This window comes from Humulus lupulus, chromosome 8 (genome assembly GCF_963169125.1).
Source record: "Humulus lupulus chromosome 8, drHumLupu1.1, whole genome shotgun sequence".
Taxonomy (NCBI): Eukaryota; Viridiplantae; Streptophyta; class Magnoliopsida; order Rosales; family Cannabaceae; genus Humulus; species Humulus lupulus.
Window position 1 is genome coordinate 141,109,952 of NC_084800.1, and position 25,568 is coordinate 141,135,519.

General features: G+C 36.9%; 1 protein-coding gene across 1 annotated transcript; it reads left to right on the plus strand.

Annotated features, from left to right (window-relative positions):
- The first annotated feature begins 1,987 nt into the window (after window positions 1-1,987).
- LOC133796116 (uncharacterized) lies at window positions 1,988-2,329 on the plus strand. Its single transcript, XM_062233598.1, has one exon. It carries the CDS (start codon window positions 1,988-1,990, stop codon window positions 2,327-2,329), a length of 342 nt encoding a protein of 113 aa, XP_062089582.1.
- The last annotated feature ends 23,239 nt before the right edge of the window (window positions 2,330-25,568 follow it).

Here is a 25,568-nt window from a genome sequence, read left to right on the forward strand (position 1 = left end):
GAGCCTGCCGAGCCTTTTGGCTCTCAGCGCAGCTTGTGTGCCTTGCTGCCTAGCGTGCCTAGCCGCGCTCTGCTACCTTGCATGCCCGAGCCTTTGTGGCTTGGTGGCTCTTTGAGGTGCCCCACCAACCCAAGCCCCAAATTGAAAACCTTAACTCACTTGGCTCTTTACCCGAGCCCTGGAGTGATTATTGGTTTCCTTGAATTTGTGGGCTTGACCTAAAAATTGTTAATTGGAATTTTAAAATTCTAATTAAATTTTGAATTAAGTGGCACAGGTTCTAAATGGACCTATATGACTAATTAGGCTTTTATCAGCCAAGTTCAATATTTTTAAAAGATTGTTTAAAATTATTGAAGTCATTTATAATTCAAATTTGGGCTAGATGGCAAAAAAATAATAGAAGACCCAAAAGATGGAGATGGAGATTCTTCATGATGCCTTGGTTTTATTTCTATTTATTTTGCAAATTATTGCAAGTGTTTTATTTTTCTAGAAATACCCAAAACACCCGACTCACATTTATTTACTTATTTATTGCTTTTATTTATTTATTTAAATGTTTGAATGCATTTTAAGTGTTTAATAACATTGTCTGACATTATAACATGTCATTCATATTACCCACACAATATATATAATTCAAGCATACATCTCATATCGAGTAGAAACATGATTGAATTAGGAAACATCCTCTTTGATTATATGCTTTAAATGAATCATATAATTTATCTAGATTAATCTAGAACAAAGCAGTAAATTGTTTTTAAGTATTAATTTCAAACACCTATTTAATAATTAATTTTATTAGATAACAAATGATATTCTTAATAATTAGAGCATTTATTGACTAGATATTTAAGGGCCTATTTAGTGATATGATTAAATCTTGTTTAATGATTAAATACTTAATGAGATTAGTAATTATTAGAATATAATTTGGTAAATTAATTAGATTAATTTAATTAAAAAGCATAGGATGTTTTGAGAAAACACATATTCTAAAATAGTGAGTGGGAGCAGGAGTCATAACAATAACTCCTATAGTCTCCATTATTAGTTAACGCCGATGTTTCATTGAATGGGCCTCGAGGCGCCTTTGTTTGCATCCCCCTAAGGAAGGTTACTCACTGTGTTATTATTCAAGGTTAACTTATTTATAAGAATAGGATTGTATGGTGTATTTCAAGTTTGAATGACCCTAAGGAACACACTTAAGTTAAGTCATTAATCTAAAATAATGAGTTACACTTACAAAGATTAACTAGGCTTTCGAGCGGACTAGTTAATCTTGACCAAACTAGCGGTTTTTCGTAAGTCAAAAGAGAAAATAGTTGATTTTATGTTTTCACTTATGGATTTAAGAATTGCCTTAAAATTAATTTGAGATTAGTCTGACCTACCCTAAGGCTGGTCCATTAATTTTCAAATTAAATTATTACAAAATTAGTAATAATTGTTATTATGTGTTATTTAAATTTGTTTCATTCATGCATCGTATTCACTATTCCAAAAAGTTATTGATATTCATAATATGTGCTTAATTCATTTCTTATTTTATTTATTTATTTCAGCAATGATGAATAACTCAAACCCTGTTACTGCTTTACTTGCAAATGAAAATCTCACTGGTGATAATTTTATGAACTGGAAATCAAACATGAACATTGTGTTGATTTGTGAAAACCACAAGTTTGTCTTTACTGAGAAATATCCTGAGGTATCTACTACCACTGCTCCCAAAAATGCAAGGGATAAGTATGTTGCTTGGATTTTATCCAACAACAAGGCTAAATGCTACATGCTTGCTTGTATGAGTGATGTACTCAGAAACAAGCATGAAGACATCGAGACTGCATATGAAATATTGGAGTCTATTCAAGCCATGTTTGGACAGCAGGCCAATCAACGCAAACATGAGGCTACTAGAGCCTCTATGAACATGAGAATGAAAAAATGAGTTTCTATTAGAGAACATGTTCTAAAGATGATCAATACATTGCATGATGCGGAAGTTCATGGAGCAACCATTGATGATAGGACTCAAGTTAGTTTGATACTTGAATCGCTCACACCAACTTTTTCCACATTTACTACAAACTATGTTATGAACAAGTTGGAGTATAATATGACTCAGTTGTTGAATGTGTTGAAGACTTTCAAATCACTCAATAAGAGTAATTCAAAAGAGAAGAAGAAAATATTTCTGATTCTAAACCTTCCTCTTCAAAAGGGAAAAAATAAGAAGATAAAGAAATCTAATGATAAGGACAACGAGAAACATGAAAAAAAGCCTAAAAAGTCATCTAAAAGCAAGGAGAACAAATAGAATAAGGATAACAAAACTTCCAAGAAAAAGAAACCCAAGGGGACATGCTTTCATTGTGGAGTTGAGGGTCATTGGAAGAAAAACTGTCCTAAGTATCTCTCAGACCTAAACAGAAGAAGAAAGGTAAATATGATATACTTGTTTAGAAGCCTACTTAGTGGGAGATGATACATCATCCTGGATTGTTGATTCTGGTCACTAATCATGTTTGCTTTTCTTAACATATTCTTAGTTCTTCGATGGAGCTTGCTAATGAGGAGGTGACTATGAGGGTCGGCAGTGGTCAAGTCATCTCTGCCAAAGCTGTTGGAACAACTCGTTTGGAATTCGATAAAAATAAATTTCTTGTTTTGGACAATGTTTATTTTATTCTTGGATTTACTAGAAACTTAATTTCAGTTTCTATGTTGCATGAACAAGGTTTTGATATTTATTTCAATAATAATTCAATTGTTGTCTCAAGATCTGGTATTGAAATATGTCATGCAAAATCCGATGATAGGCTGTCTAAACATAAAGCAAACGAGTGATCTATATACAAATCTGAAATGTTTAAAGTTCCAAACCCAAGGTCCATTAAACGTCAAAAGATTGATTCCGATTGTAAAACATATCTATGGCAATTATGATTGGGCCATATTGGTTTGGATGGAATTAACATACTAGCAAAGGAGGGACCTTTAAGAGAATTAATTGTTGGTTCTCTTCCAGTCAGTGAATGTTGTCTGGAAGGCAATATGACCAAAAGACCTTTCTCTACAAAATGCTCAAGAGCCATAGAATCACTCCAACTTGTACACATTGATGTGTGTGGACCACTTAATGTGCAAGCAAGATGAGAGTTTGAATATTTCATCACCTTCATTGATGATTATTCATGATATGGTTACCTATATTTGATTCTAAAGAAATCATAGACTTTTCGAAAGTTTAAAGAATTCCAAGTTGAAGCTGAAAAGCAATTAGGTAAATCACTGAAAGTACTTCGATCTGATCGAGGAGGAGAGTACCTGGATTATGAATTTGAGGACCACCCATGTGAGCATGGAATTCAATCCCAACTCACTGAACCAGGAACGCCACATCATGCCCACACACATCTATAAGATAATATAGTTTTCATAAGATACGTAATATTTCAAAATATTCAAGAGAGAGAAAATATATCTTAATATTTTCCGATTCCTAAAATTTGTCTCAGACCTAATATTCCAAGATCTCATGTGTTGAAGATAACTTATGAATATGAAATATTTTCCTACCATTACTCTATGTGCCCACACACACATCTTAAGGTGTTGAGATACATCTTGAAAGATCTTGGTCTGAGTATTTTAAAGAACTGCTTTGTATTGGATGTTCGTTGGAGATACAAAAAGATAGCAAGGATTCTTGATAGTTCTTCAATTGGTAAATCCTCATCTTTTTATTTTTGTATGATTAATGTTTTCAATTATTTAAAGTTTGTATAAATAAAATATTTTGAAATCTTTGGGCCCAACACCTCGTGCTTTTCGCTGTGCATATGGTAAACTAGTTACCAACAGAAATATCAAACAATCCAGTACTGCAAATTCAACTATGGAAGCCGAGTATATAGTGGCTTGTGAAGAAGATAAGGAAATGGGTTGGCTCAGAAAGTTTACATTGATGTGGAAGTAGTTCCAGATATGGAGAAGCCACTAATCTTGTATTGTGACAACAGTGGAGCGGTAACTAACTCAGAGGGACCTAGAAGCCACAAAAGAGGAAAGCATATCGAAATGAAATACCATCTGGTAAGAGACAGTTATGAAGATAGTATTAGAATAAAACCTAGCAGACCTATTCACCAAGAAACTTCCTTCAAAGTCTTTTATGGGTCATGTACGCAATATGGGATTGAGAGAGATGCCTGACTTGCTTTAAGGGCAAGTGGGAGATTGTTAGGGTTTGTGCCCTAAAAGCATGTGAAAAGACATTTTTTATTTAAATAAAAGTACGTTCTTATTTTATTTGAATGTTATAATTATTGTTTGAATAATTTATATAAATATCATAAAATTTCATATTCATTTATGAGAATATGATCTTGTATGCGTACAAGAGAATTAAGGTCATATATAATGAATAAAATAGTCAGCAACATATTAAAGTATGAAATCTTTAATGAATGGCTGCAAGTACGGTTTACTAAGCATATGAGATGCGACTAATCTAAATTTGAATTACTAATGTGGATAGACTTCTTGGTAAAGGTGTTTTACATAATAGTGATTATATATGACATGACCGATGTGAGTTAAATATCTTTATAAACTTACCATTTTCCATAAAGATTTAATTCATATCTTAATAGATGATCATTTGTATATCAGTCAAAATCTTGAGTTATCATGAACTCATGTTTATGTTTATTGGATCTTTTGATTCATTCGTTACGGTCTCTTGATATAATGAGGCTAGTGAATTTTGTTTTGGAGATTCAATATCATGAATGGCTGGAAACATGATATTATAATAAAGGAATCCATGCTTTTCTAACAGATCGAATATTGGTTCCCTTAAGGGTTAATTCTGTGACTGAATAGTAATTGAGCTTAAATGTATAACATGATTATAGATTAATTATTCACTGGTGAATTAATGTTACTTCAGGAATAAGATGTAATTAGAAGGGTAAAAAAATAATTCTTGACCAGCTCTAATTAGTGGACCAATAAATGGAGGACATAACTACATTTATTGATTACATCAATGAACTACAAGAGAAAACTCTGTAAATATAAGTCTATAATTACTTAGAGTGCAATTCCATATTTATAGTGGAGTAATAATGGAATTAATAAATAATATTATTGAATTAAAGAGTTTAATTAATAATCTAATTGATTGGAGTTTCATATTATTGGTTCATAGTCCCCAAGTTGCCTTTGTCCTACAATGTCAAGGGTAAGGATGTCACATGCAAGATTAATGGAGAAAATGAGTAAATTGCAAAGATATTTATTTTCCAAGGAAAAGTGATAATTGTGTTATAATTATGTACAATTAATTGATTATAAATTAATTAATTATTTAAATAATTTGTTTTTATTTTAAAAAGTTTATATTAGTTAAAATAAATATTAATCAGTGTTAGGATTAATATTTGAGAGAGTTAATTATTGTTCTATTATAAGATAATTATTCAAACTGATAGTATTTTAAGATAAGGTTAATTTTGAATTAATTGATATTTATTATGGGAATAAATATATTTTGGGAATAAAGAAATGAGAAAACTTAGGGTGGCTATATAGTGGCTCACGCCACTCACTGTCTCGCATGGTGAGTGGCGCCACTTTGGTGCACACTATCCCTGAGATTTGAATTTTGAATTTCAAATTTATTTGTTTATATAAATATTTGATTATTAATTTTAAATTTGATTTAAATAAATAATTAAATTATGTTATAATTGATCAATTTGAATTAATAAATTTAAATAAAAATAAAATTATTGTATTTATCTTTATAAACCTAAAAAGAAGTGATTCTTTTAATCAATTGTTATCTTTGTTATCATACATTCTTAGAAAAGTGTCGATAGAATTTTCTAGGCCTGAAAATTCTAGAACTTTGTACTAGCTTTCTCTATTCTCCAAACTCTCTAGATCTCATGTGTTGAGAACATCTAGAGAGCCTAAATAATCAACCTGTGAATCCTATGTGCCCACACATGTCCTTGTGCGTTAGTGGAACTACTTGGAAGGCTAAGGTGTGAGTCTTCATTGGATAGGAAAATCGTTGATTATACTAAAAGACTCAAGGAATCTTGATAGGCTCCAAGAGGTAATATCTTTTTCCTTGTGTGTGTTGATTTAATGTATATATATATATGTATTGATCATGACTAGTGTTGACCATCGTTTTGGCCAATGACGAGTAGACACAAAAACGATAGAAAATAAAATAGCACTGAATAGAAAACAAACGACACAAGAGTTTTATAGTGGTTCAACCCCAAAGAATTGATAATTGCCTAATCCACTTAGTGTTTTTATATATGCCAACCTACACTTGAGATTAGATAAACCTTGGCCAATTGAGTTTCTCAAGTGCAAGTTAGAGAATATTTTGACAGAGTTTCTCTAGAGAGTCGGGTTTCAATCCAAAAGTCCTCCAAATGAAGCCATGAGCCATGTATTTATAGGCGCATGGATCGTACAAAATGAGCCCTGAGTCTTGACTCAGTCACCAGTCATTTCAACTACATTTAATTAATAAAATAATTCAAAATATTAATCAAATTCAAAATACAACAAAATATGCTATTATTTCGGGATATCTGAGAAAAATCCTCCAGCAGTTACAAACATTTCTGGTCGAGAATGTTCCTGGGATCTGCTAGAAAGTTAATGTTTAGTAAGTTCTTGAACTGCTGCTAGAGAACCTACTGGTTAGTAAGTTCTTGAGATGCTCTTCTGAAGTCTCTGGTCGACATGTTTCTGAGATGCTCCTTTGAAGTCTATAGTCGGCATGTTCTCGAACAGAGGCAACCACTCTTGCACTCACTGGTTGACAACTCTCTGACCAGTGATAGGCATATAAGTTTTGCCTAGTAGAGCATTTTCTAATCCCTTACATTCCCTCTGGTTGGCACATTTTTTTATCATCAATGTGCCACTTGGTACAAATGTATTGCTACATGTCACTTCAAATTTCCACGTTATTAAATTGAATTTTTAAGTATAACATTTGCCCCCAAGTTTATCGTATGTATTTAAAATATGATAAACTTTTCTTGGGCAGAAATTATCTGAGCAGTCCAAAAATATTTTGCTCGACCAGCATCTTTCAAAAGGAGTGAATGTTTGACCAACCATTATATTTCGTCAGTGGATATCCAAACAACAATCTCCATGAAAAACCCACGTGGTAATTCTCTATTAATTTTGATACCTTTTGTGTTCCACATTCCAAAAAAATGGCTTTCAGTATTCTCTCGCTTTTTTAATAACCCATGATTGCATTTCTTGTTCATGGAAATGATGGCTACATGTTTCCCAAGTCATGGGAAAATGTGAGAGAGAAGATAAAAAGCCAGTATATTTTTCCACAGTACCCCACTTCTCTTTTATCTTCTTCATAGACCAAAAACCAAAAAACTTTTCATTCTCCTTACCGATGCTCTCTCAAACCTGACGATGCGTAGCATTTTTCAAGCCATTTTGACGCATCCCTCACAAATCCAAGGCTTCCATCATCCCTTTGGGTAAGTTTCTCAAAGTTTGCACTTATTTTCCAGCATGTTTCGCTTAAACATTTAGAAGAAAGTTTGTTATATTCCTCAGAAATTCGAAACCCCCTTCTCAAAATTTTTGAAAAATTCTTGGACAAATCTATGTAGAAATAGGATTTTTGTTGTTGATTTGATGTAGCCTAGGCTTTGGATTAGCCAATTTTAACTCCGATTTGTTGAAATTTTATGAAAAATGACCCAAAATCCCAACTTTAATTTTTTGGGTTCTTAAGCCTTTGAAGAACATTGAATATTCTTTGAGAAGATTTGCAAAACCTTTGAAATGCACTTTTTTATTTGCTTGTCACAATCCTCGGATAGAACGTTGTGTTTTGCCACCACCGAGTAGCAAAATCATTTTTTTTATATAAAAACCTTCTGCTCATTCAAACTTTGCTTATAGACGTCGTTCTTGCTGCTTGAATAAAACTAAAGTTTTCCCAGCGAACAACTAGTATTCGTTATAGAAAAATGCACACTGCTCGGAAAAAACTAAAGTTTTTCATTGGGTAGTAATTTTTCTTTATGAAGGAAAAGATACACACTGTCCAGGCAAACTTAAATTTTTTCTCCAGTATGTAATTTTTCTCAATTTGCACACACTTTCTGTTTGGTTTACTCACCTCCCCCTTATTTTTTTGTAGATGAATCATTACAACTGAGGTGACAGAGAAATAGATTCCGACTCCTCGCACCTTAAGCCAAGTGATACTCCTCCAAATAGTGATTCTTCCCCATCTAAATCTCCGAGCACAAGGACTATCGAAGACTGTAAGGCCCCAAAATCCCTAATGAGGTTTAATGGCCGGATTAGAAGGCTGAGAGGGCCATGATTGATTTATTAGGCCATTAAATGATTATATGCATGATTATGTGAATTATATTATTATATGATGATAAATGCATGCATGTGAGTCCATTTTTCATTATAAGGGTATTTTGGTAATTTGGCCCGTTGAGGGCATATTTGTATATTTTCATGCATGTTGGTAATTTATTGATGAGGCCACATTATAAAGTGGATTTGTTTGAGCTATTCGGCATGAGACGATCTTTGAATGCAAGTTAGCAGTTTGGTCATAACGGGGTTAATTTCGGTGCTCGGGGTGAGTCTCGGGATAATTTAATGATTAGTACATTACCAGGAATTAAAGGGTAATGGGATATGCTTTATTAGAATTTGAGAATATTGGGAATAACAGAAATTTGAGGACGTTAATTATAATTAATGAGATAGACGTGAAAGGATGATTTTTCCCTTGCTGGCTTGAAAGGAACTTATTTAACCTATGGTCATTTTGGTCATTTGACCAAGGGAAAGTTTGATTGGGTTATGATGCCTAAGACTTGTAGAATGGGTTTTTGGGTTCATTTGTGAGTTTGGTAGAGGTTTGGAATTAGTATTTGAAGTTTGGAAATTGGAGATCTCGAACGGGAAAAACCAAGGCTGAAACACCCTGGTTCTGGCGCTACAGCACCCAGGGATGGGCACTACAGCGTTGTCCAAGGCATGGCAGCTCTGGTTGTAGTACCATAGTGCCTGGGGGGCAGCGCTGAGTGCTACCTTGTTTTTCCAGGGTACTCTTTTGGGCACTGTTAAGGGTTTTTGGCTCGGGGTTTCAATTCTTAAGGCTCGAGACTGAATTTATTAATCGTGTTAGTAGGATTCGAGGTCCCAGGAGTGAGGTTTAGATCACGAACCTTTTATTATTGATTTTATTGATAGAATTCCATATTTGGTTATGACTAGGTGACCGCTAAGGGACCAAAGGATCGATCATTCTCAAGGGTTGTTCTTATATTATTTCACGCTCGAACCAGAGGTAAGAAAACTTCACTCAGTATGTAACATGCATGGTTATTAATGAGGCATATTGAGTGCTCTATATGTGGACATTGATTGCATTGTAAATGCTTAGCAGTCTTGCTTATCTGTGAATGGTACTGACTTATTAGTTAGAATCGGCAATGGTGTCAGTATTGACTATAAAGCTGTCACTTATTAGTCAAGTTCATTAGTAGTACTGAGCACTAGTCGTATGGTATTGGCTTATGAGTCAAGAACGGTATTAGCGTGTTTAACGCAAGCCGAAAATATTAGATCTAATAGACATAAGCATGAAATGCTTGACTGACCTTAAGTTCGATGAAAACAAAAGCGCTTGTCTAGTCTAAAGGCTAGTTACTTACAACCAAAGCCAAAAGGCTAAGGTGACTGGCATGTCACATGGCTTTGGGAGCGGATCCCCAGAGATGGACTTATTAACCATCTATTTAACGAGAAGAACCCTAGAGATGGACTTATTAGTCATCTATACAGGGAACATATCCTTAGAGGTTGACTTATTAGCCACCTGCACAGTGTGTGACTCAATAGTCACTTAACTGATTAGGGTGCAGAGCCCTAGAGATAGACTTATTAGTCATCTATTTAGAGTATTACTTAATAGTCACTTATCTGATTGGGCTGCAAGCCCCAGCATGATTATCAGAATCTTTATTAATCTTCACTTATTTGATTTGGGCTACAAGCCTAGTATGATTATCATAATCATCTGTTGATATTGAATACATGCAATAATAAGTTTTCTTGTTGAGCCTTGGCTCACGAGTGCTATGTGGTGTAGGTAAAGGAAAAGAAAAGCTCACCTAGCCTTGAGTGGAGAGCTTAGGTGGCGATGTGTACATATGTGGCCACTTGACCACCACGACCAAGGTGTTTCTCAATGGAATTAGGGGTTAACCCTATTTTTGCTGCTTATGTCGGTGAGTTGTAATTTTTACCATGTAATGACCGTTTTGGATTGTAAATAACTTGTAAACGCTTTTATGGGCCCATGTACAGTTTTATGTTTTTAATTAAAGTATATATCCATTCCTTTAAATAGAAATTTTCATCCTGGCCTATTAATGACACCTAGATGCACGTTTATAACCTAATGACTCTTTTAGCGAGTTAATCACAGTAACAGTCTTGGAGTAACCAGGGCGTTACAACTTGGTATCAGAGCATGCCAAGGTTTAGGGTTCCTGTAGACTGGCTGGGCAAGTACACTCACCACTGAAGACAAACTTGACTCATGGTTTGGTAACTATTTATGTGGTTATATGTTTAACTACTTAAATAGAAGATAAATGCTTTACCTATCTACATGAAATATATTAATAAGGTTGGGCCTTGACTACTGCATCATAAGCAAGAACGTGCTTATTAGCATTGATATTGCTAGAACATGCTTATTAGTATTATTCATTGTGAATTATTAACTGATACGTGTTAAATGATAAATGCTATGATCATGTATCCATTTGTATATCTGTATAATTGTGGAATATGGGTGATTATCTGTTGATCTTGGACCATGAGGCGGTAAGAGGTTTAGTTATCACCGCCTAACTGGTCGCATTGACTATTGCAGCAAGGTTTAAGTTAATAGTATGATTCCAAGACATACATATTCATTAGTTGGCTAGGAAGATCAAGGTCAGAATAACAGACAGGGTCAAGAGAATGACCAGAATCAGATTCCACAACAAGCTCCTGCTAACTAGCAACAACTGTTTAATGACTTACAGGCCAGAGTATTGAGGCAGGAAGAAGAAATCCGCCTCCTGAGACAACAACAAGTTCTTGCAGGGAACAATTTACCTGAGGCACCACCTGTATTGGTGCCAAAAGTTGAGCATTTGCCTGAGGCTGGAAGCAAATGGGAACCCTTTTATGAAAGGTTCAGGAAACAGCAACCTCCAGTTTTCTAGGGTAGTGCAGATCCAGCTAAGGCTGAGCAATGGACGAGCATGATTACCATCATCCTTGACTTCATGAGGGTGTCTGGTAATGAGAGGGTGGCCTGTGCCACATACATGTTTCGAGAGGATGCCCAAATTTTGTGGGAGGTTATTGTAACGACCCAAATTCGCTATTAAGGCTTAAGGGCCTTGATTAGCGTGCTAGGACGGCATGATGGGATTTATGTGTGAATTTGATGAGTTAAATGCATGATTATGATTTAAAGCATGTTATATGACTAGTTGTTTATCTGAGATGCATGACTATGTATATTAGTATGCATGTAGGCCCGGATCGTGTTAGAAGGGCATAATTGTAATTTGGCCATGTTGGGCATAACTATATTGATATGTGATGATTGTTGAGACCACAGTGGTATGTGGGCATATCTGTGATTTGTGACTCGAGGCAATCCCAGTGAGCAGGCTAGCGGTAAGTGATGGCGGGAATTTGTACCCGGCTCGGGGCGAGCCTGGGGTATAAATTGGATCTATTGAGTTTATTGGCGTTTATTTTGATATCGAGGAATATTGTTTTGGTGATTTATCAGGTGTTGTGAAGCAACGGGAAAATGTTAGAGACACTTGAGGATTAGCGGGAATTGGGTAAAATGACTAAAATGGCCCTACTTGGATAAAAGGGTTTAGAGTTAATAGGGAGGGCATTTTGGTCATTTGGCTTTTAGAGATTGATTTATGAGGCTTTTTACACTTAGTGGACTTTGTAGAAAAAGGAGGGAAGGCTGAAAAAGAAATAAAAGAAAGAAAAAAGGAAAGAAAGAAAGGAGAGAAAACAGATGGGTTTTCCAAAGGATCGGTTTGGGGTTCTAGCACCTCTTCTCTTCAAATTTCTTGGGGCAAAGCTTAGTGGAGAGCAATTGTAGGCTGAGCATCAAGGATCTTGGGTTAGACTTGAAGATTTGGCAAGAACACATCAACTTTTGAGGTAAGTTTTAGAGATTTCAGTTTTAAGGGTTTTGATGGTTTGAGCTGTGTTTTGAGCTGAGTTGATGGGAATTTTAGGGAATTTCTGGGCAAGCTTTGATGATGAACAAGCTAAGGAGGTCTAGGGTTGAATCAAGGTCGAAATTTGCATCAATGGTAAGAATTCTAAGCCTTTAACTTTGTTGTTGGCTGAATTTATGAGTTTAGGGTTGTTCATGGTAGATTTTGAGATTTGGGATAAATGTTCTTGGGATTTGAGGATTTGGGATGCTTAGGATGAATGGAGAGTGTTTATAAGCTTGATTTTGGGTTTGGAAAAGGTTTGGACAAGTTTGGGGTTGATTTGGTTGAAGGAAATCGCAGGAAGCGATTTTTGGGTTCTGCTGGGCTGCAACTAGCGCTACATCGCTAGTCAGTGGGCGCTGTAGCGCTAGTCCCTGTTCTGGGGGGAGTGTTTTGCTTGTAGCGCTACAGCGCCCTCTTTAGAGCGCTGTAGCGCTGCACTGTTCACAGAGGTGGATTTTTGGGTTTTGATGAGGGATTTTGACCTAGGGTTCGGGGCTCGATTCCGCCACTTTGTTTTGGGGATTTAGGACTTCCCGGGGGCTCGGGATTGGTCCCGAGGCTAGGTATTCGGACTTGGGGTTCAGTGTTGACTTTGACCTATGTTTGTGCCTAGGTGTGCGCTAAGGCTCGAGTGGGATCGTGCTCAAGGAGTCAGGTGATCTAAGCTATCGAATGGAAAGGTAAGAAAACTATAACACCCGTAGGATAGGGCGTGGGCCCATAGTGTGATTGCGGGGCACGGCCCTATATTGCATGATGTGATAATTGCCGGGCACGGCCCTATATTGCATTACATGTTAGGGTGCAGATTTAAATGAATTGATATTTGTTTGAATGTTGTTTGATTTATGTTATATATGTTTATAATAAAATGAACGACAATGGCTGAGAGCGGCGTAGGCCGGGTGCGGCAGCGGGGCTGGAAGTAACACTTAGCACATGGGATGCTATAGTCAGGGCAGGGCCCGGTGGATACATGTGTTATCCTTACGGTGTGAACCGAGACCCCAGGCCTTGGTAAGGGTTCTTGGGCGGCATGGCCGTGTTTGCTTAGTCTAATGGTTGACTTGTTTAATCTGTGGACTATCGGATATGATTAACTGTATATTTGCATATGTTATGTTCTGCTTGAGTTTTCTTGCGGGGCTTCGGCTCACGGGTGCTCCGTGTTGCAGGTAAGGGCAAAGACTGAGTCAACCAACCATGAGTACGGAGAGCGTGAAGCGATGCGTACATGTTTGGCCTGCCCGACTGCTTTGGTTGGGGGTTTATTTGAAAATGGCTGTAATAATCTATGACTTTTATAACTGATCAATTGTAAACTTATTTTAAGATGTAAATAGTTTTCAAACCTCATTTTGGGATCCCAAATGTTAAATACTAGAAGTTTTATTGAAACAACACATTTTTCTAAGATTACAGCCTTAACTTTTAATTAGTCACACTTTTGTTTCAAAGCCTCGGTTAGCGAGTTCATTGCACACTGTTTTGTCTTAAAACTCACGTGGTAACGACCCTAAGGTAGTAGGGCGTTACAGTTATATCCCAGACAAGAAATGTCAATGCCCTGAGTTGGGAAGAGTTTCAGACTCTGTTCAATGAGAAGTACTACAATGATGCCATCAGGGCTGCAAAGGTTGAAGAGCTCATCAAATTACTTCAAGGGAGTTTGACAGTGAATGAATATGCTCTGAAGTTTGATATATTGGCGAAGTTTTCCATGGAGCTAGTGCCCACTAATGGGACCAGAAGGGAGAGGTTTCTCTAGGGGCTACAACCTAGATTAGCCTGGGATGTTCGTATCACCACTGTGGCTGGAGTTACTACTTATGCATAGGTGGTTGAGAAGGCACTCACAGCTGAGAGCGTAGAGAACAAGATTTGGTGGGATAATGCAGTCAGAAGAGAGTTTTTGAGGGCAGGGCAGGTACAGGTAGGGGGGTGGAGGCCCCAATTATTGGAAGAGGAAGGTTCCTGATACCTTCCCATCTCCAGGTCCTGATAGGCAACCACATGGTATTGCAATGGGCTGCCAGGGTGGCAGTGAGGCTTGGAGGACTTATCCAAAGTGCCCTAGGTGCAAGAGACACCATTTGCGGGAGTGTAGGGCAAAGGCCTGCTTCTTATGTGGGGTAGTGAGACATTTCAAGAAATATTTCCCTAAAGCAAGAAAGGTAGAACCCAGAAAGTCGGAGAACTCGGCCCTAGCTCTGGTGTTCGCATTGACAAAAGCAGAAGGTGAGGCTTCACCCTCAGTAGTTTCAGGTCAGCTTTTTAGTGCTGGAACCCCTTATACTATTTTGATTAATTCTGGTGCTACACATTCTTTTGTTGCTAGTAGAATTATTGATAGACTGTATAGACCATGTGATTATTATTTTGTGGGGTTCGGGACTTTATTACCCACTAGGGAGTTAGTAGTATCCAGAAGATGGGTCAGATCTTTGCCAGTGATAGTGGTGGGCAGAGAGTTGTCAGTGGATTTGATAGAGTTAGTTATGACGGACTTTGACATGATTCTGGGTATGGATTGGTTAGTGAAGTATGGGGCAACCATAGATTGCAGAAAGAAGATGGTCACCTTTGAGCCTGAAGGTGAGGATCCTTTTGTGTTTGTTTGTACTGTGCATGGACCTCGTATACCTATGATTTTGTTTTGAGGGCTAGAGACCTATTGCAAGGAGTTTGCATAGGATTCTTAGTCAGTGTGGTTGACACCACTCAGGTCATGCCAGTGAGACCTGAAGAGACTAGACTAGTCTGTGAGTTTCTGGATGTGTTTCCAGAAGATTTACCAGGGTTGCCACAACACAGAGAGATTGAGTTTGTGATAGAACTGGCACCAGGGACGGAGCCAATGTCTAGAGCACCTTACAGAATGGCCCCAGTAGAGTTAAACGAATTGAAAGTACTGTTGCAAGAGTTGTTAGATTTGGGTTTTATTAGACCTAGTTTTTCACCTTGGGGTGCACCATCTCTATCTGTGAAGAAGAAAGATGGTTCTCTGAGGATGTGTATTGATTATAGAGAACTGAAAAAGTTAACAATTAAGAACAAGTATCCTCTGCCAATGATAGATGATTTGTTTGATCAGTTGCAAGGTAAAAGGGTATTCTCAAAGATAGACCTTCGTTCTAGTTATTATCAGTTGAGAGTCAAGGAGGGAGATATATCAAAGACTGCTTTTCGCACTAGATATGGGCATTATGAGTTCTTAGTCATGTCTTTTAGATTGACTAATGCCCCAGTTGCTTTTATGGATTTAATGAACAGAGTGTTCAAGGATTATTTGGACCAATTTGTGATCGTCTTCATCAATGATATTGTGGTTTATTCTCAGTTAGAGTTAGAGCATGAACAACATTTGAGATTGGTTCTACAGAGACTGAGGGAACACATACTATTTGTAAAGTTCAAGAAATGTGAGTTCTGGTTATCTCAGGTATCTTTCCTTGGGCACATTCTCAGTGAGTAGGGGATTAAAATAGATCCAGCCAAGATTGAGGCAGTCAAAGATTTGCCAAGGCCAAAGAATGCTTCTGAGGTTAGAATTTTAGTTGGGTTGGTAGGTTATTACAAACATTTCGTGGAAGGGTTCTCAATGATTGCCACTTCATTAACTAAGCTGCACACAAGAATTAGAAGTTTGTGTGGTCAGACAGGTGTGAGAACAGCTTCCAGGAACTGAAACAAAGGTTGATTACAGCTCCGGTTCTGAGTCTTCCAATAGATCAGGAGAAGTTTGTGATATACTGTGATGCCTCATATCAAGGTTTGGGTTGTACTCTGATGCAGTCAGGGAAGGTGATTGCTTATGCCTCACGTCAGTTGAAGGAGTATGAACAGAGATATCCCACTCATGATTTAGAGTTGGCGACTGTGGTCTTTGCTTTGAAGGTATGGAGGCATTACCTTTATGGGGAGAAGTGTGAGATCTACATTAACCATAAGAGCCTGAAGTACTTCTTCACGCAGAAAGACTTGAATATGAGACAAAGATGTTGGCTGGAGTTAGTAAAAGATTATGACTGTGAGATCTTGTATCATCCAGGAAAGGCCAATGTGGTAGCTGATGCTTTAAGCCGGAAGGGTCTGGGACAGATTTATAGTGCGAGGCTGATAACCATAGAGTTAGCAGAGGATATGACCAGAGCTGGTATAGAGTTACTAGTGGGCCAGTTGGCCAATATTACGCTACAGTCTACACTGTTGGAAAGAATCAAGGAAGGTCAGTTGGGTGATCCACAGCTGATCAAAATCAGAGAGGATGTTTTGGATGGAATGTCCAGAGATTACACAGTGTCTAAGATGGGCCTGTGGAGATACAAAGGTCGGATATGTGTTCCGTTAGACACTGCTACGAGAGGGGAGATTCTGGATGAATCTCATACCACTCCTTATTCTTTCCATCCAGGCACCACGAAGATGTATCAGGATGTAAGATCATTGTATTGGTGGCCTGGGATGATGAGGGATGTATTAGTATGTGGCTAAGTGCTTGACATGTCAACAGGTCAAGGCTGAGCATCAGAGGCCGGCAGGGTTATTGCAGCCTCTAGATATCCCAGAGTGGAAATGGGAGGACATCATGATTGATTTCGTGGTGTGGTTACCCAGGACTATTGGTCAACATGATTCAGTATGGGTTATTGTGGATTGCTACACCAAGTCAGCTCACTTCTCACCAGTGAGGACTACTTTTACAGCTGACCAGTACACATATCTCTATGTGAGAGAGATCGTGCGTCTTCATCGAGCACCGAGGTCGACCGTGTCAGATCGGGACCCCACTTTTACTTCCAAGTTCTGGGGGAGTTTACAGAAGGCCATGGGAACATAGTTGAAGTTCAGTACTGCTTATCATCCTCAGACAGATGAACAATTTAAGAGGACGATCTAGATATTAGAGGACATGCTGCGAGCATGTGTGTTGGACTTTGGTGGATCCTGGAGTAAGTATCTACCTTTGATAGAGATTTCCTACAACAACATATATCAATCGACCATTGGGTTGGCACCGTATGAGATGTTGTATGGTAGGAAATGCAGATCTCCCATTCATTGGGACGAGACAGGAGAAAGGAGATACTTGGGTCCTGAGACAGTTCAGAGGACCAATGAGGCCATTGAGAATATTAAAGCTCGGATGCTCGCTTCTTAGAGTTGGCAGGAAAGATATGCAGATCCCAAACGCAGGAACGTGGAATTCCAAGTGGGAGACTATGTTTTCCTTAGAGCCTTGCCATGGAAAAGGGTGAGAAGATTTGGGAAGAAGGGCAAGTTGAGCCCTAGATTTGTATGTCCATTTGAAATCCTGGAGAGGATTGGTCAGGTGGCATATAGGTTGGCCTTACCACCGGCATTGTCAGCCATGCATAACGTGTTTCATATCTCAGCTCTTCGGAGGTATGTATCTGATGTGACTCATGTCTTGAGTTACGAATATCTAGAGCTTGAGGCAGATCTCTCTTATGAGGAACAACCATTCCAGATACTAGACAGAAAAGACAAGGTCCTCAAGAATAAAACGATACTTTTGATTAAGGTATTATAGAGGAATAGCAAGGTCGAGGAAGCGACCTGGGAGTTGGAGTCAGATATGCAGAATCAGTATCCCGAGTTGTTCATGTAAATTTCGAGGAAATATCTATAAGGAGCAGATAATTATAATGCCCCAAAATTCCTAATTAATTTATTATGCCATTAAATGATTATATGTATGATTATACGAATTATATTATTATATAATGATAAATGCATGCATGTGAGTCCACTTTTCATTGTAAGGGCATTTTGGTAATTTGGCCCATGGAGGTCATATTTGTATATTTTAATGCATGTTGGTAATTTATTGATGATGCCACATTATAATGTGGATTTATTCGAGCTATTCGGCATGAGATGATCTTTGAATGCAAGTTAGCGGTTTGGTCATAATGGGGTTAATTTCGGGGCTCAGGGTGAGTCTCGGGATTATTTGATGATTAGTACATTGCTGGGAATTATAGGGTAATGGGATATGATTTATTAGCATTTGAGAATATTGGGAATAACGGGAATTGGAGGATGTTAATTATAATTAACGAGATAGACGAGAAATGATGATTTTGGCCTTGCTAGCTTGAAAGGAAATAATTTAACCTAGGGGAATTTTGGTCATTTGACCAAGGGTTATTTCTAACTAAGGAAGGCTGTAGAAAACTAAACCAAAATAGAGCATGTTTCTTCCTCTTCCTCCCTATCATTTTTCTTCTACTTTCACCTTTGAATTTTGAAGCTCCAATTGAGGATTCAAACTAGGGAATCAGGCCTTGAGGGTTTAGGATTGTGCTCTACCATTGAATAGGGTTTAATCTTGAGCTTGAGCTAAAAATTCAGCCATGGAAACTCTGGTTTTTGCCCTGTTATTCAATTAGTTTTTAGCTGGAATTTTGGATTTGATAGTTGTGAATTCAATGAAGTTTTTGGCAAAGTTGGATTTGGTATTGATGCCTAAGACTTGTAGAATGGGTTTTTGGGCTCATTTGTGATTTTGGTTGAGGTTTGGAATCAGTTTTTGAAGTATGGAAATTGGAGAACTCGAAGGGGAAAAACCAAGGCTGAAACACCCTAGTTCTAGCGATATAGCGCCCAAGGATGGGCGCTACAGTGCTGTCCAGGGCATGGCAGCTCTGGTTGTAGCGCCATAGCGCCTGGGGCCAGCGTTGTAGCACTACCTTGTTTTTCTAGGGTACTCTTTTGGGCACTTTTGAGGGTTTTTGGCTCGGGGTTTCAATTCGTAAGGCTCGGGATCAAGTTTTTTAACTGTGTTAGTAGGATTCGAGGTCCCGAGAGTGAGGTTTAGATCATGAACCTTTTATTGTTGATTTTATTGATGAAATTCCATATTTGGTTATGACTAGGTGACCGCTAAGGGACCAAAGGATCGATCGTAATTCCATATTTGGTTATGACTAGGTGACTGCTAAGGGACCAAAGGATCGATCGTTCTCAAGGGTCGTTCTTTTATTATTTCACGCTCGAACCAAAGGTAAGAAAATTGCACCCAGTATGTGACATGCATGGTTATTAATGAGGCATGTTGATTGTTATATATGTGGACATTGATTGCATTGTAAATGCTTAGGAGTCTTGCTTATTTGTGAATGATTTTGACTTATTAGATAGAATCGGCAATGGTGTTAGTATTGACTATGAAGTTGTGACTTATTAGTCAAGTTCGGTAGTAGTACTGAGCACTGGTCGTAAGGTATTGGCTTATGAGTCAAGAACGGTATTAGCGTGTTTAACGCAAGCCAAAAATATTAGATCTAATCGACATAAGCTTTATCAACATAACCATGAAATGCTTGACCGACCTTAAGTTTGATGAAAACAAAAGCTCTTGTCTAGTCTAAAGGCTAGTTACCTAGAGCCAGAGCCAAAAGGCTAAGGTGTATGATATGTCACATGGCTTAGGGAGCGAATCCCCCAAGTTGGACTTATTAGCCATCTATTTAAGGAGCAGAACCCTAGATATGGACTTATTAGTCATCTATACAAGGAACAGATCCTTAGAGATTGACTTATTAGCCACTTGCACAGTGTGTGACTCAATAGTCACTTATCTGATTAGGGTGCAGAGCCCTAGAGAGAGACTTATTAGTCATCTATTCAGAGTATGACTTAATAGTTACTTATATGATTGGGCTGCAAGCCCCAACATGATTATCAGAATCTTTATTGATCTTCACTTATCTGATTTGGGCTACAAGCCCAGTATGATTATCATAATCATCTGTTGATATTGAATACATGCAGTAATAAGTTTTCTTGCTGAGCCTTGGCTCATGAGTGCTATGTGGTGCAGGTAAAGGAAAAGAAAAGCTCACCTAGCCTTGAGTGGAGTGCTTAGGTGGCGATGTGTACATATGTAGCCGCTTGACCACCATGGGCAAGGTGTTTGTCAGGGGAACTAGGGGTTAACCCTATTTTTAACGCTTAGATCGGCGGGTTGTAATTTTTACACTATAATGACCGTTTTGGATTGTAAATAACTTGTAAACGCTTTTATGGGCCCAAGTACAGTTTTATGTTTTTAAATAAAGTATATATCCATTCCTTTTAATAGAAATTTTCAGACTGACCTATTAATGACACCTAGATGCACGTTTATAACCTAATGACTCATTTGGTGAGTTAAGCACTGTTTAAAGTTCACAATAACAATCTTGGAGTAACCAGGGCGTTACAAAGAATGTCTTTGCCGTCTAAAGAAAATTCTTCCCTAATAAACCTTGTACCTCCTCCATGAAGATCAATTCATTCAGCAACATAATCAGCACCATCCGATGAGAGTGAAAAAGTCTACTCGACTACCCCAGGAGCAAGACCCTCAAATAGCTCGCCGGGCAGTACAAAAAATTGTGGAGCAGGAGCATTACATGGAAGAACAACCGGTAGAAGAGGTTGAGACTCAAGCTTCTTCAAGACCTTCCCACCCACTGCAAAAAATTAAGAGACCAAAGAAAAAGATCACCCAGACATTCGCAACAGAGATCCAGAATGCAGCTGTGCTCAAACCAAGGAAACAATAAGACCAAGTGCCTTCTTGGTATGTGGCCAAGACCTCCAGATTGACTCCTAAGGTTGTTGAGATGTATTCTCAGTTGTTTGGTTCTCAGGCATAATCTAATATGTCCATGTCCCGACTAGAGAGCCAACAATCCCAGAGGAATTTATTTTGCCTGGTCGAGATATCATATCCATGCTGGAGCTACCATCCCTCTGCATCCTTTTTTTTTATTGATGGTTGGTTACTTCAATGTCTCTCCATTTCAGATAGCATTAAATAGGATACAAGTTTTGTATACCCTCTACATACTTTACCATCTTCAGAAATGGAGTCCACCTACCCCTCATAAGGTGCATTATTTGTTTGATTTCAGAACCAACCCCAGCCATAAGATCACAGGTCCCCCCCCCCCCCCCCCCTTTCCCATATGAAAAAATGGGTTAAGTACCTTCATGGTATCACCTTTAAAACAAACCTTGGGAAGTATTACACAGAGTACTTCCTTACTTTTGATATTGAGGCTAATAACTTGGCTTTTGCAAATGCGAGACCTTTTTATCAACCTCTCTCGACCAGAGAAATGCATGCTCAAGCAAAGATTCTTGCCAATATGCCAATTGATGAGAAGGATGTTGAACAATTGCTTAACTTAGACAGCCTTAGATTGGCGGGGTTGTTGAAAGAAGACCAGGCGGTCGGTGTTGGAAGTAAAATTGACAAAGTGAATATGATCGACCGGTCAAATCCAGAAACCAAAGTAATTACTGATCAGTTCTCCCTTGAGCCGTCTTCCCAACTACGCTGGCCGAAAGATCTCATTATCAGGGAATCCCTTTGTGAGGAGTCTCGTCGCCCAATCCTTCCTACTCATCATGGAAAAGAAAAAAGCATTGAACTTCTCAGGGAAGTCAACTCTTCCTCAGAAGATAATGATGACTTCATCGATGAAATCCTCAATCCAGATTCTCCTACCAATAACATGTTGGTAATTGGTTTGGCATATGCACAACGGAAAACATGGGGTGTTGGGCCCAGAGATTTTAAAAAAAAAGTATTTAAACAAACTTTAAATAATCGAATCCATTAACATGCAAAACATTAATCATAGAGAAATAAAAAGATGAGGATTTACCAGTTGAAGAACTATCAAGAATCCTCGCTATCTTTTTGTATCTCCAACGAACATCCAATCCAAAGCAATTATTTAAAATACCCAAACCAAGATCTTCCAAGATGTATCTTGACACCTCAAGACGTGTGTGGGCACGTAGAGTAATGGTAGGGAAATATTTCTGATTAACAAGATATTCTCAACAAATGAGATCTTGAAATATTAGGTTTGAGACAGAGTTTTGAGACAAACTTCAGGGAATGGAAAATATTACGATATATTTTCTCTCTCTTGAATATTCTGAAATATTACGTATCTTGTGAAACCTATATTATCTGATAGATTTATAAAAGAATTACTTAAATTCAAAATTTAAAATACCAATTATAAATCTATTATTAACAAATAAATAAAAGAAAAATATCAAAGATCCAATCTTGATCAGTTTCTATAGCTACACACCAACTATAGTCCTTGGCTGTGGTTGGCGTGTAGCATCCCTAAGGGGTGTGTTCCAACCAATTTTCATTTAATTATATTTAATAAATTATTTATTCTAAAATATCTAAGCATGATAATTTCTCTTATCAGATTAATTAAAGAATAAATATTAATTCAAATTCACAAATAATTTGAATTATCACAAATATCTTTTCACATTTATTTAAATAAATAAATCAATTAATTAAAAATTAATAATTCCAATTATTTAAATGCCAATTTCAAAATCCCCATTTTATTTAAAAAATTCATTTAATTAAAATGTCAATTTCGAAAATTGCCACATTAATTAAATAATTTTTCTTAATTACATATTTGACCCTGAAGAACAAATTTCTTCAAAATATGCCCTTATCTTGATTTTTCACAATTTCCACTCTTTCCTTGAATAGTGTTGATAGAGCCCATCTCAAGGACTTATGGACCTATAGTTTCAAGCTCTAATAAATTTAGATTATTAATTAAAATACTTTAATATAATAACCTTAATATATTAATCTCAATATTATTCCACTAAAAATATCGGACTACACTCTTGTAATTATAGACATTTATTTATTGAGTACTTTTAAATATATATATAAAATATCCATCGATTTAATCACTAAATACAGTTCAACCATCTATTAATGGTTCATAATTAAAGTAGGAATTTATTAACGTTTAACCTCTTTAATTATATCTTGTTTCCTTAAGTACCATTAACTTTACTAGTGAAGGTTAATTCATAAACTGATTTATGAATTTGAGCTCAATAACCTTTCAGTTCTAAAAGCCAACCTTTAAGAGAACCATTATTCAATTCATATCAGAAAGGTATAGATTCCATTTCTGTATATTATGTCCCCAACCATCTACATCAACGAGTTCCCAAAACAAAAGTTTTCATCATGATCATTCGAACAAACCATGACGAGTGAATCAGAGAACTCATACGGCATAAACAAGAGTTCATAATAACTTTAGGATTAAGATCAATTTGTATGATCATCTTATTGATATGTTAAATTAATACTTATAAAGTAAACGATATTATTAAGTATTAATAACATACCGAGTCCTGTTCATGTATAACCACTTTACACAAAGTACCTCCACTAAGATGTCTTAATACATCAGTAATCCAAATCTAGATTACATGTATTCCTAATACTAGTGAATTGTACTTACAGTATTTAATCCAAAGATTCCATATAATTTTGTCTTGATGTGAACTATTTAAATTTGTTTCCTACAATCTTAATCATCTCGTACCAATACAAGAATGTAGTTGCAATAACAAATTTGGGAATTTTTTGATATTCATATAATATTATTCTAATAGTAATAATAAACAATAATTATACGCTAAAATTTATTTAAATTATTTACTTCATAAAACAATGTTCAATACATATGCTTTAAAGGACACTAATCCCAAAAAATCTCCCACTTGCCCTAAAGCAAACGAGACATCTTTCTCAAACCCATATTGCTAACATGATCTTTAAAATACTTGGTAGACAAAGTCTTAGTGAAAGGATCAGCAAGGTTATTTTTTGAAGCTATCTTCATAATTGCTACATCTCCGATGTGTACAATATCCCTGATCAAGTGGTATTTCCTTTCGATATGCTTTCCCCTCTTTAGACTCCTTGGTTCCTTCGAGTTAGCTACCACCACAAGCATCTAAACTTCATGTTCATAGTGAACTGGTTGTTTACCAAGTCTCCAACTACGATGAAATTCTCTATTGTTCTGACTAGAACTTGTGGTTTCCTCTTGTTGTTGTTCATTGGAATCATTTGGTGATCTTATTACTTGATCTGAGACCATCTTCTCCAATACAACCTTACTGCAAGGTTTGTGGTTGTTAATATAGTCATATTCAAGAAAAATAACATTCATCGATACAAATGTTTTGTTTTCTTTAGGACTATAAAATATACCACCTCTAGTATCCTTGGAATATCCCACAAACATGCACAATTCAGTGTGGGATTCCAACTTTCCAGTCTTTCCTTTCAGCACGTGTGCTGGACACCCCCAAATATGAAAATGGTGCAAACTAGGTTTAGTACCATTCAATAATTCTAACGATGTCTTCTTGATAGACTTGGATGGAGCGACATTCAATATGTACATTGCACATTGAATGGCATAGCCGCTCGAATTACAGTGGCATTGATGAGTAACACATCATTGATCTAGCAATGTCTAATAATGTCCTGTTCCTTCTTTCAGAAATACCATTATGCTATGGTATTCCTAGTCCAGTGAGTTGGGATTGAATTCCATGCTCATGTAGGTGGTCCTCGAATTCATAATCTAGGTACTTTCCTCCTCGATCAGATCGAAGAACTTTCAGTAATTTACCTAATTGCTTTTCAGCTTCAGCTTGGAATTCTTTAAACTTTCCAAAAGTCTCATATTTCTTTTGCATCAAATATAGGTAACCATATCTTGAATAATAATCAATGAAGGTGACGAAATATTTAAACCTTCCTCTCGCTTTCACATTAACTTTTGAACCTTTTGTAGAGAAAGGTCTTTTGGTCATCTTGCCTTCCAAATATGATTTGCAGACTAGAAGAGAACAATAGTTAATTCGCGTAAAGGTCCCTCCTTTGTTAGTCTGTTAATTCTATCCAAACCAGTATGCCCCATTATTAAATGCCATAGAAATGTTTCAATATCAAAATCAGTCTTTTGACGTTTAATAGACCTTGGGTTTGCAACTTTAAACATTTTAGAGTAGTATACAGATCATTCTTTTGTCTTAAGTTTATACAACCCATCATCAAATTTCGCATGACATATTTCAATACCAGATCTTGAGATAAAAATCGAATTATTATTGAAGGAAATATCGAAACCTTGTTCGTGTAACATAAAAATAATACAGTTCCCAATTAATAATCACATTATTGTTGGTATTAAAAGAGCAAATCAGAGAAACGCAGCGGGGAATGGGCCCATTTTAATAATTATTAATACCAACCAAGATCATACACACACACACACACACACA

Bases quoted from the DNA above. Each gene is read 5' to 3' on its own strand.
- LOC133796116 (XM_062233598.1), top strand. From the start codon at position 1,988: ATGATCAATACATTGCATGATGCGGAAGTTCATGGAGCAACCATTGAT.